Source organism: Crocuta crocuta, unplaced genomic scaffold (genome assembly GCF_008692635.1).
Source record: "Crocuta crocuta isolate KB4526 unplaced genomic scaffold, BGI_CrCroc_1.0 scaffold170, whole genome shotgun sequence".
NCBI lineage: Eukaryota > Metazoa > Chordata > Mammalia > Carnivora > Hyaenidae > Crocuta > Crocuta crocuta.
Window position 1 is genome coordinate 3,512,348 of NW_027527853.1, and position 11,472 is coordinate 3,523,819.

Consider the following 11,472-nt stretch of genomic DNA (forward strand, 5'->3'; position numbering starts at 1 on the left):
TCCCTCTCTCTCTGCTTCTCCACTCTCAAAAATAAACAAACATTTAAAAAAATTAAAAAAATAAAAACCACCCTTCAATCCAGCAATCACACTACTGGGTATTTACCCAAATACAAAAATACATATTCAAAGGGATACATGCACCCTGATGTTTATAGCAGCATTACTCACAATAGCCATGATACAGGAGTAGCTCAAGTTTCCATTGATTGATGAATGGATAAAGAAGATATGGTATATATATGCAATGGAATATTTATTATTCAGCCACAAAAAAAGAATGAAATCTTGTCCTTTGCAACTACGTGGATGGAGCTACAGAGTATAGTGCCAAGCGGGATAAGTCTGTCAGAGAAAAACAAATACCATATGCTTTCACTCATATGTGGACTGTAAGAAACAAAACAAATGAGCAAAGGGGAAAGAGAGAGAGAGAACCAAGAAACAGATTCTTTTTTTTAAAATTTATTTCTGAGAGAGAGAGAGAGAGAGATAGTGTGAGCAGGGAAGGGTCAGAGAGAGAGGGAGACACAGAATCTGAAACAGGCTCCAGGCTCTGAGCTAGCCGTCAGCATAGAGCCCGATGGGGGACTCGAACCCACGAACCGTGAGATCATGACCTGAGCCGAAGCCGGACGTCCAACCGACTAAGCCACCCAGGCACACCCCCAAGAAACAGATTCTTAACTATAGAGAACAAACTGATGGTGAGAAGAAAGGAGCTGGGTTCAGGGACCAGTTAAAGAGGTGATAGGGATTAAGGAGTGCACTTGTCATGATGAGCAACGGGTGATGTATGGAAGAGTTGAATCATTATATTGTACACCTGAAGCTAATAATAAAGTACTGTATGTTAACTAACCGGAATCAAAATAAAAACTTAAAACTAAAATCACAGATTTTTAAAGTAGACAAATGAAAAAATGATTCATTACAGACAATTTCCAAATTTTAGGGAAAAAATTTTAGTTGAGAAATCCATACACCTGCAAAAAAAACTGCATATGAAACCGAAGGGTTCTCTATGCTTGCCTCTGAACACTTTCTACCTAACTCTTAAGTGGCCTGTCAATTTGGAAACCATAAACGATTAACAAAATAGTTATGTAAATATTGAAGGTGCCACAGAAATGAACTACATGAGTTCAGTATTTTTTTGGCAAACTTGTCTTTCCATAGACATCATTTACTGCTACCCCAAGCAATATGATAGACTTGTTGATAACAACACTTCACAGAGCATTTAAATACAAACATTCAAATAAAAACAAAAATTCTGATCAGTTTTCGTATACATGCGAGAGGAGACACACAATAAGGTTTTAACCTTGGAGAAAAAAGCATTCTCTTCACCCACATCCTGATTATTTTACTTAGGTAGTCACATGTTTGCTCCAAGACTAACATCACTGCAAATAAATGAGGTCTTCTCTGTCACCAGCCCACGCAGGTGCATTGCAGGACAGAATTCAGATTGAGGATTCCCTGGGGATGTATTTGGGGGTCTCTGCTTGTGGGAGTGACCCAAGAAGCTCCAGTGCTCCTGTGTTGGGAAAGGTGAATTTTTTTTCTCCTGTTTTTACCGCATACAAAAAAGCTCTCATTAACCTTTGGAAATCTGTATCCTTTGGGGGTTTTTTTTTTTTTATAATAAGTTATTATGTAACATTTAAATAAACTGTATAAATACTTTTCTCAGTGGAGCTCAGAACAAATAGAAGAAAGTACAGTGCTTCTGACTTAGATCCCTATCCACTCTCTCTTAAGGCTCGTAGGATCTAGATGGGCCTCCTTGGAGCCACTATTGGGAAAGGAAAGTAGCAGAAAAGAGCCAGAGGCAGAATGGTGGGCTGCTCCCTATGGAAAAAAAAGGAGCCCTGAGATTTGGTAAGACCATTTTCTCCCTTTCTCACAGAATCAGGAAAGCATATTAGACAGAGTTTCTTGGGAAGCCTTTCCAAATACTAGGAGCTGAAAGAACTTCAGGTCAGTAGCATCACAAGTGAAAACTTTTAGGAGATCCCAGAAGCTGACCTCAGCCCTCAGCCCAATGTGGCAGATTTTTCCTTTACTCTCAAGCAGTGAAATAATCTTTGGAGGGGCAATGACCTTGAGTTTGTACTTGAATACCTTCTATCTGGAATTACATCAGAACCAGCGCCAAAAGTACCAGCCTCATTTGGTAATGACAACATTCTATAACGCAGGGTTTTCACTCTTGACAGGCCGTCAAAATTATCTAGGGAGCTTGTTTAAAATAATGTTCTGGAGCTCAACTCCCAAAGGATTAGATTCAGTAGGTCTTAGGGGGTGTGGGAATTTGCATTTTCAAGGCTCTCCAGGTGATTCAATTGAGGTGGTCTGAGGCCTACAATTTGAGTAATACTGGCTTAAAAGGGAAGGGCCAGAATTGCTTCTTTCCCATAATAAGACCTACTATAGACAGTGACCCAAGGCCACCAGGCTGCCTGAAGTGTTCTCCTTGAAGAGGTTGGGTGGTCATCTAGACTCATTCTCAAAGGTTCAGGGAGTGAGTCTCCATGGTGCCCAACTCCGTAAAAGAACCAAAAATCGGGGTCACATTTGACTGGACTTGAGGATAAGTAGCAAAATCTGAAGTACTGGAAAAGTCTTGATTGTTTTGGGCGAGCGCCCCACAGCATATACATATATGTATATTTTTTCCTTTTCCCTTCTTCCTTTTCACTGATGTTGAGCTAAGGAAGCCAAGTAGACCCATACAGATAATACGTTGTTTGGGTATGGGTGAATGTATACAGCTAGAGCAAATTCTGTCTGGGGAAACTCAGAAGAGTGAATTCCAGTTTGATACACAGCGTCGATAATTGATTGTATATCAGTGTATGGCATCTGGATAGGAAATCCTGTGACCTAGACAAAAGACAGAATAACATGTAAACCCATGCTACAGGCATGTAGGCAATCAGGGATTATTATATGCAAAAATATTATAGAAGCCTCAAAAAATGATAGTCATGACATAACAGTTATTTTATAGGTGCTTACAATTGATGTGGGGAAAAAAAGGCAGAAGGAAATGGTAGATAAAATTAAATTTCCTCATAACCTGCAGCCCATTGACAAATACTTGAGGCTGGCAGAGTAAAAAACACTTCTCCAGGAACTCCCTGTTGTCTTAATGCTAATACTTTGCTAGAGGGAAAACCACCTTAGCTTGACAATAGCTAGGCCTCTAGTATTCTGCGAGTCTTCTTTAGCATATGAAAATCTCACTGGAAACTTCCCCTGGACTCTACCTCCCCCAACTCCATAGTATGTAACCAGTCTCTCCTCCTGGTCCCAGGGCAGCCCTTCCTGTGCTTTATAAAAATTACCCTGTGGTTTAATAAAATCACCTTTTTGCACCAAAGATGTCTTCAAGAATTCTTTCTTGGCCATTGGCTCTGGACCCCATGAACCCCACTATAACCCCCAAAACTTCATCAATTATGTTCCAGGAAAGTACTAAATGCTTCACATACATATTTAATTCTCAAACCACCTTATGATGGTTCTACTATAATTCCCACTTTCCAGAGAGAGAGGAGCAAAGTCAGAGCTGATACCAGATCCTGCACACCTAACACTCCAAATACTTGCACCCTTTCTAGAATAGCAGACTGCCCTTGACAATATTACTTGTTTCTACAAATGAGGTATTTAAGTGAGCATCGTGGAAGAATTTATTTAACACTGGTTCAGTTTACATTTATTGACAACTGTGTGATAGGATTAAAGGATTATGGTACATGGTCCCATGTAAAATTATTTAATAATACACAAACAATCAGAAACCTCTTTCAAGCCTTAGATTGCTTACTTCAGGGGGCTTTTCTTGATCCTTAAACCTATTCATGTGTTCTTCACATGTGGTTGCAATAGGCCACTGTCCTTCCCTAACTTACTTAATAAAATAGATTGCAGCTACATGTCTGATCTGTCTCATTAGCCTGTAGTTTCTGTGAATGCACACGATCAAGATTGTATCTGTCTTGTTTACTGTCATAACCCCACTGCCTAACACAATACCTGGCACTAGAATGCAAATAATAATTAACATCTGCTAAACACTTGCTAAGTGCTGGGTGCTGTGCTAAGTNCGCCCCAGAGTAACTATTTTTATCCCTGTTTATCTTGCCCTGTGGGGTGGAAAGTATAGAGAAGTTAGATAACTTGGTCAAAGCTAGTGAATGGTTGAACCAGGGTTTGAATCCAAACCACAAGATTAAGCTCAGGTTTATGATTATGTGTTATTAAGTAGATAATTTTACAAAGAAAGTACAAGTTTTAAACCTTGGTTTATATTAAGCCTTAGTTTATATTGCTTTGCTTATCTGTTTACCCCTAATTCTGTTTTTTTTTTTTAATGCAAATAAAAGCAACTTCCTCCCTATTCATGAATAAATGGCACTTGCAGATCCCTCCTCAACAGTTTCCGCACTTAACTCCGGACAGATTCCTTCCTGTCTTCTCTCAGAGGGTTCCCTAGAAGATACCTAGTCTACGAGATGGTAGGGGAAAAGAATCTCACTCTTGGGAGACTGGGGCTTTCAAAATCCACTGGACCAGTTCACAGGAAGAGTCAGTGACAGGATGTCAAGAGCTGGTGTGTAGGGGAAAAGGAGGATCACAGCAATATACCAAATGTCCACCATGTCTAGTTATAAACTTGTTGACTTTGAGGTGCCTTTTAACCATCCAAGATGATGACAGATGTGTTGGTAAATATATAAGAAAGGAGGTCAGGAGAGAAGTCCAGGCTGCATACAGAAATTTGGGAGTATTTTGCATATAAAAGATATCAAAGCTTGCCTGCATTGCTTTCTTTTTTTAAGAATTGGGGAAGAAAGAAGGAAATAAGAGGTGGGAGTTGAGTCCTCTTGTCCAGAACCAAGGACAGGGAATCTAGCCTATTATTACCTTCTAGAGAACATTTTTCAATTTCTTATTTGCAAGTGATTTTCTTTTGTTAATCTCTTTCCAAACTTTGTGGTTATATAACATAAAACATATGACTCTTTCCAAGGAAATGTCATGCAGTGTGGTCATGGTAATAGTTGTTCAGTATGTTTGAAATTTCTTAGTCTATAAATAAATGTACTTTAATGCCATATCATCTGTCATCTAGGAACAAAATAAAAAAGCATTTCAGGGATATCTAAGATTCCCTAGCAATTAACAACATAGATGAAACAAATGTCATTAATGCACGAAGTCATACACACACCCAATACAATTGTAGTAGTCTTTCAAATTCACTCTCTTCTTCAGATGACACGAAGCTTCCAGTGCCAAGTTCTAGTTTAGGAAGGATGTTTCGCAAAATATAAGTACATTGTCGATTCCAACGTGTTGGCTGTTTAGGTCGCCATTCCATCATTTTACATTTCAGAGTCCTTTCAATCCTAAAGTAAGAATGCAAAGATTATTTTATGACAAATTACAATTAATGTAATAAATGTGATAAGAGTTTTGTCACTTTACTCAAGTATGAGAATATATATATATATATATATATATATATATATTATTTTTTTAATTTAGGATGAACCAGACCTTTATGGCTAAGGATATCTGCCATCATTCACGTTAACCAAGTTTGGGAGAAGCAGCCTCTTGCTTGGCTTGGGAAAGCAAGAAGCTTCCCAGGAGAGCCAATAGTTAGATCTCAAAGGCACATCTCTTTTCTAGTTAACTATGTGTAGGCAGTTGCCTCCTGGATGTGATGTGACAAAGTCTCCTGTCTGATCACTGGACTGACATGCCCATTCTCCAGGGCCCTCCTCTGTCATAAAACATTGTGTTTCCAAGAAACTGCATCTATGAAAGTTCAGGTATCTGGACTGGGTGATGTCAGCAAGTATGGATTTATTAGATTAGATAACACAACAAGCACAGTTGGAAGGAAATGAGGCATAGGCTGAAAAGTATGATGATCCATTTCCCATACTGGAATGTACACTCCATAAAGGCAGAGATCTGTGCCTGTGTATTCAGCCCCTAGAACAGTAGTGCCTGCTGGTAGATTATTCACAGGGACAGTGTAGGTTGGCTGACGGGGCCAACTTGAGAAGTCTCATCTTTCCACAGAATCAGTGTGTGCTTAAGGGGCGCCTGGATGGCTCAGTCAGTTAAATGTCCGACTTTGGCTCAGGTCTGAGAGTTTGAGCCCCACGTCTGGCTCTGTGCTGACAGCTCAGAGCCTGGAGCCTGCTTCTGATTCTGTGTCTCCCTCTCTCTCTGCCCCTTTCCTACTCATCCTCTGTCTCTTTCTCCTTCAAAAATAAACAAACATTAAAAAAAATTTTGTTTAAATAATTTTAAAAACCGAAGCATAAGAACCACTTGTAGGGCTTTATCAACATATTTCACCTTGAGATATTGATTCAACAGGTATGGTCTGGGATCCTGGCATCTATCTTTTAAAATAGTTCTAGAGGGGCGCCTGGGTGGCTCAGTCGGTTAAGTGTCTGACTTTGGCTCAGGTCATGATCTTAGGGTGCGTGAGTTCAAGCCCCGCATCAGGCTCTGTGTTGACAGCTCAGAGCCTGGAGCCTGCTTTGGATTCTGTGTCTCCCTCTCTCTCTGTGCCTCCTCCACTCCCGCTCTGTCTCTGTCTTTCTCAAATATAAATAAACATTAAAAACAAAATAAAATAAAATAGTTCTAGAAATGATTCTGATGAAAACCAGAAGTTGGGAATCATTTCTCTACTGCATTGCTTTCTTTTCTTGTTAAGAATTGGGGAAGAAGGAAGGAAATAAGAGGTGGGAGTTGAGTGCTAGTGAGAGAAGGGAGTGGCAAAATTTTTTTTTGTTATACTTTGTTTTGATTAGTTGGTAGCAGCTTATATGGCAGCCTGCTATGTAAGCATGAGTCATTGGAGACAGTAAGATCTAGAAGCTTCTGACACATTTGGATAGGAGTAAGCCCTGCTGCAAAGTTTGTGACTTTGACAAAAGAGTCAAACTGAAAGGAGTAAGAGAACAACTCCTTAGGGCACATATGTATGCGTATGTGTGTGTGTGTTTGTGTGTTTGGGGAAGGGGGCAGTGTGTGAGTGTGTGTATGTGTGTGTGTGTGTTTGGGGAAGGGGGGAGTGTGTGAGTATGTGTGTGTGTGTGTTTGGGGAAGGGGGGAGTGTGTGAGTGTGTGTGTGTGTGTGTGTTTGGGGAAGAGGGGAGTGCCAAGGAGGAATAGTATGGATGTGTCTACCACCCAACTTGGATGCTTTTTCCCTATTCCAAGTTGTGGGCCATTTACTTTCATTTCTTTTCAAGTATTAGTTACTGCCTTATTGTTACCATAACTTCAACAGGTGTCTGTGATGGGAATTTTCCAGAAGCAGCCCTACAATAGTTTCCAGAGGCAATCATTTTTTAAACCTAAATGGTCTTTTTAAAGGAGTGTCCTGGAATGGCAGAGGAGATGCTTTTCAATGCACAGACCAAAAGATGATGACTCCATGGAAGACACTACTGTAATCTCCATCTCATGCTTCTATTGCGGAATCTAATAGGTATTTTGAGAGACTGGGTTGGAGAACTGAAAGGAGTAAGAGATTAGGGAGGAAACGTAGTAATCGTAATGTCATACCTGTTCTTTAGATCTTCGATCATGCTTTTATTAGTCTCACAATAAACTATTTCCTCAGGCTGAAATACATAGACAACCGAAAGTTAGAAAAGATTGCCGGGAGACCGCTCTGACATCATAGTCACTCCTGGAGTGCTAACTATAACGAGGGGAACCCAAACCACTTTCAGGTGGCAAAAACACTTCATCACAGAAGCACAAAGGTAAAACACAGATCACAGTGTTTCCTTTGATTTCAATACTACTTCACCAGAGAGCGGGATAAGGAGTGGATTTACAAGGTATTTTTCCTGGGTGAGAAAGGTCTGCTGCTCACATTCATTTATTCAGACAAACATCTGACATGCTCACTGGTTTTACCAGATAATATTTGGCACCTCACTAGTCTCGTCCACTTACTAACTGTGGTCTTGGTGAAGTTACTTAACTTCTCTGAGTCTCAGATACCACATCTTTAAGAGAGGGTCAATAATATATTTTTTTAATTTTTTAAAATGTTTATATAGTTTTGAGAGAGAGAGAGAGAGACAGAGTGTGAGCTGGGGAGGGGCAGAGAGGGGGGAGACACAGAACTCAAAGCAGACTCCAGGCTCTGAGCTGTCAGCACAGAGCTCGATGCGCAGCTTGAACCCACGTACCATGAGACCATGACCTGAGCCAAAGTCGGATGCTTAACCGACTGAGCCACCCCAGTGTCCCAAGAGAGGGACAATAATAGTACTTACTTCCCTAGGGTCTTGTGAAGATTTTGAAACAAAGTAATATATGCAAAGTCTGTCACATATTGTTCAATAAAATCAGGTATTGGGGCGCCAGGGTGGCTCAGTCAGTTAAATGTCCAACTTCGGCTTGGGTCATGATCTCACGGTTTGTGGGTTTGAGCCCCGTGTCGGGCTCTGTGCTGACAGCTAGCTCAGAGCCTGGAGCCTGTCTTGGATTCTGTGTCTCCCTCTCTCTCTGATCTTCCCCTGCTCACACTGTCTCTCTCTCTCTCAGAAATAAATAAAACATAAAAAAAATTTTTTTTAAATAAAATAAAATCAGGTATTATTACTACTACTCTTTCAGGTTTTTAATTTTTGAGAGAGAGAGACAGAGAGACAGAGAGACAGAGAGAATGAGCGAGCATGAGCAGGGGAGAGGGGTAGAGGCAGAGAGAGAGAGAATCCCAAACAGACTCCACACTCCATGCAGAGCTGCACAGAGGACTCAACCCCATGACCCTGGGATCATGACCTGCACCAAAACCAAGAGTGAGACTTTCAACTAACTGAACCACCCAGGCGCCCCACTGCTCTTTTAACATGGTTTGTTATCTTCCTTCTTTGATTGAATATTCATTTCTTCCAGCTGGCAGGAGCCAAGTCTTTGTGTGCATGTGTGTGTGTGTCCCTCCCTGCAGGGCTCACATGGACAAGAGGGAGGGGCTGAATTTGGACATTTTTATTTTGGGCATTCCTGAGCTGACAAATAGAGACAGGGACATGGGTGGAAGGAGGCTTGTGCAAAAAGTTCTTAGACCTCTAGGGGCTAGAATATTTCAAGAGTGATGGAGAAGATTCAGTCTGTCATGTGATGATAGAAGCCAGAGGTTCCTGAAGCGTGGCCCCCGGACCAGCAACCTCACACCTGGGGACTTGTTAGAGATACAAATTCTCAGCCCCCACGTGGGACCCACTGGATCAGAAACTCACAGGGCAAGGCCCAGCAGTCTGTGTTTCAGCAAGCCAGCCAGGGTTCTGAGGCTACCGTGGATAGATTAGACAACAGTCCCAGGCATAGGGAGTTCCCCCACGACAGACCCCACCAGGAGAGGGGAAGACACTGGAGAAAAGAAACTAAGAACTCCAGCGTCATGTTGCACGGCCACCAGCTATCCCAGACAGCACAGGTAAACTGAGTGCTTTTACTGCTGCCACCAACCACTGGGCAACCCTCCAACACCTCCACTCCCCTTCTCTGCCCCCTCCCTCCATCAGGTAACTCTTGCGGATTAGTTAGGCCATCTTCAGGCCTGAGAAAGAGGCGTGGGTTATGTTAACTCGTAAGTTTATGAGGTGCTAGTCCACTTTTCTTCTTTGGCAAAGTCCCCTTTCTTTCAGGGAATTCATATCTTTTAAAACTTCAAGAAGATGTCCCTGTTAACTTCATCTCTAACTACCCACATGCTCATCTAACACACTCAAATATGCGTCCTCAATTTCGATAAAAAAAACAAGTGTTCACTATAGATAGTAGTTTATTTTGGGATGTGTGTGGCAAGACAGAAGATTGAGGGCCATTAACCCACAGGAAAGAAATCAGTAGAGATACAAGTCAAATCCATTTCTGAGTTTTATATTTATAGATTCAACTCAGCAAAAGGTTTAGTTTCCATGTTCAGGCAGAGTGGCTTTTAAAAACTACAATTTTGATCACGGCAGCCCTTGCCTTAGTGACATTAGCTTCTGACTGCCGAGGAGAGGACAGAGACCCACGTCCTAACTGGGACTCGGCTCACCCCTGAGCTTGCCTTGCTCGCCCCCTGGCTGCAGCCGAGCTGGCGTTTCAGCTCCTCGACAGATACCTGCCTGCCGCTGCAGGTCGTCATGCCTGCAATGCCTTCTCCTCTGCAGGGACTGTTCTCTCTACCCCAACCTTTTTCCAGGCCAGCTCCTGCTCACCTTCCTCACTCTGCTGGTCACTGCTGTTTTCCCAGGAAGCCCCGGGAGCTGTCCTTCCCCGCAGGCCCTCTGCTGCATGCTCCCAAAGCACACTTATTTCTTCTGTGATTGCATTTACCACTCTGCCCTGCAATGGCTTGCTTCCTTCTCTTTCCTCCTTGAGAACACAGTCCCAGCAATACCGAGACACGTCTTTTCCTTGCGGTACCGATGCCTGACACGGCACTGGCTCATCGCGGCCACACAAGCAACATTTCACTGAAGGCCTAATCAGTGATTAACAGTAAACAAAGAAAACCTCATCTCTAAATATATAACCTCCCTGCAGGAGGCAGCAATACATCAGTCACAGCTTTGGGATGAGAAAAGCTAGGCATGGCCTGTGGATGCTGAAAACGTTGTTTGCTCAAAAGAGATAACTACATTTCCCCTTCTTTAAAATGACTTTACAAACAGGAAATTAAATATATATATATATGTTTGCATCACATGGAGAATGTTTAGAAGGATACACAAGTAACTACTAACAGTGTTTATTTCTTAGAGAGTGGGAAAGATGTTGAAAGGAAGAGACATTCTTTATACAGTTTGGTACTGTATGATCCCCTCCCTGCAACTGCCATGCATTCCTTCTGATTTTGTGAAATGGCTCAAATATACAGACAAGCATAGAAAAAAGTGTAATGAAAATCCACCCAACACACCTACCACTTAGCTACATCTCACCTTTGCATTCTTGCATATTTGTTTTAGATTTTTTAAAAGTAAAACATCACACACAGACTTGAAGTACTTTGTGTATTGCTCCCTGACCTCATTCCTTTTTTCTCTCTCCAAAGGTAACCTTTAACCTAAATTTGGTATTTATCATTCCTATGAATGCTTTTCCATTAGCAATATGTGTCTATATATACATAAATAGCACATAATTTTCAAACTTCACATAAGTGATTTTGTACTATATGTGTCATTTCATGTATTTTTCACTTTGCTTAACATTATTTCTTTTATATTCATTCCTGTTGATATGCAAGGCTCCATATCAGTGGTTCTGAACATTGGCTGCACATTGGAATCATCCGGGGGGAGGGGGGCTTAAATAATACAGGTGTGTGAGTTCTACCCTCAGCGACTCTGATGTAATGGGTGTACAGTCAAGTTGAGAGCTAGTGTAAACTGGTTTATACTTTTT

General features: G+C 41.5%; 1 protein-coding gene across 3 annotated transcripts in view; it reads right to left on the reverse strand.

Moving 5' to 3' along the window:
* Window positions 1-1,634: 1,634 nt before the first annotated feature.
* CC2D2B (coiled-coil and C2 domain containing 2B) overlaps window positions 1,635-11,472 on the reverse strand; it is a 34,830-nt gene continuing 24,992 nt past the window's right edge. For all 3 annotated transcript variants that reach the window (XM_077779426.1, XM_077779418.1, XM_077779412.1), the window contains 3 exons: window positions 7,618-7,676; window positions 5,249-5,426; window positions 1,635-2,892 (listed from right to left, as the gene is read on the reverse strand). In XM_077779426.1, the coding sequence (XP_077635552.1) occupies window positions 2,704-2,892; window positions 5,249-5,426; window positions 7,618-7,676 (426 nt within the window). In that variant the 3' untranslated portion in view covers window positions 1,635-2,703. The remainder of the gene's footprint in view (window positions 2,893-5,248; window positions 5,427-7,617; window positions 7,677-11,472) is intronic.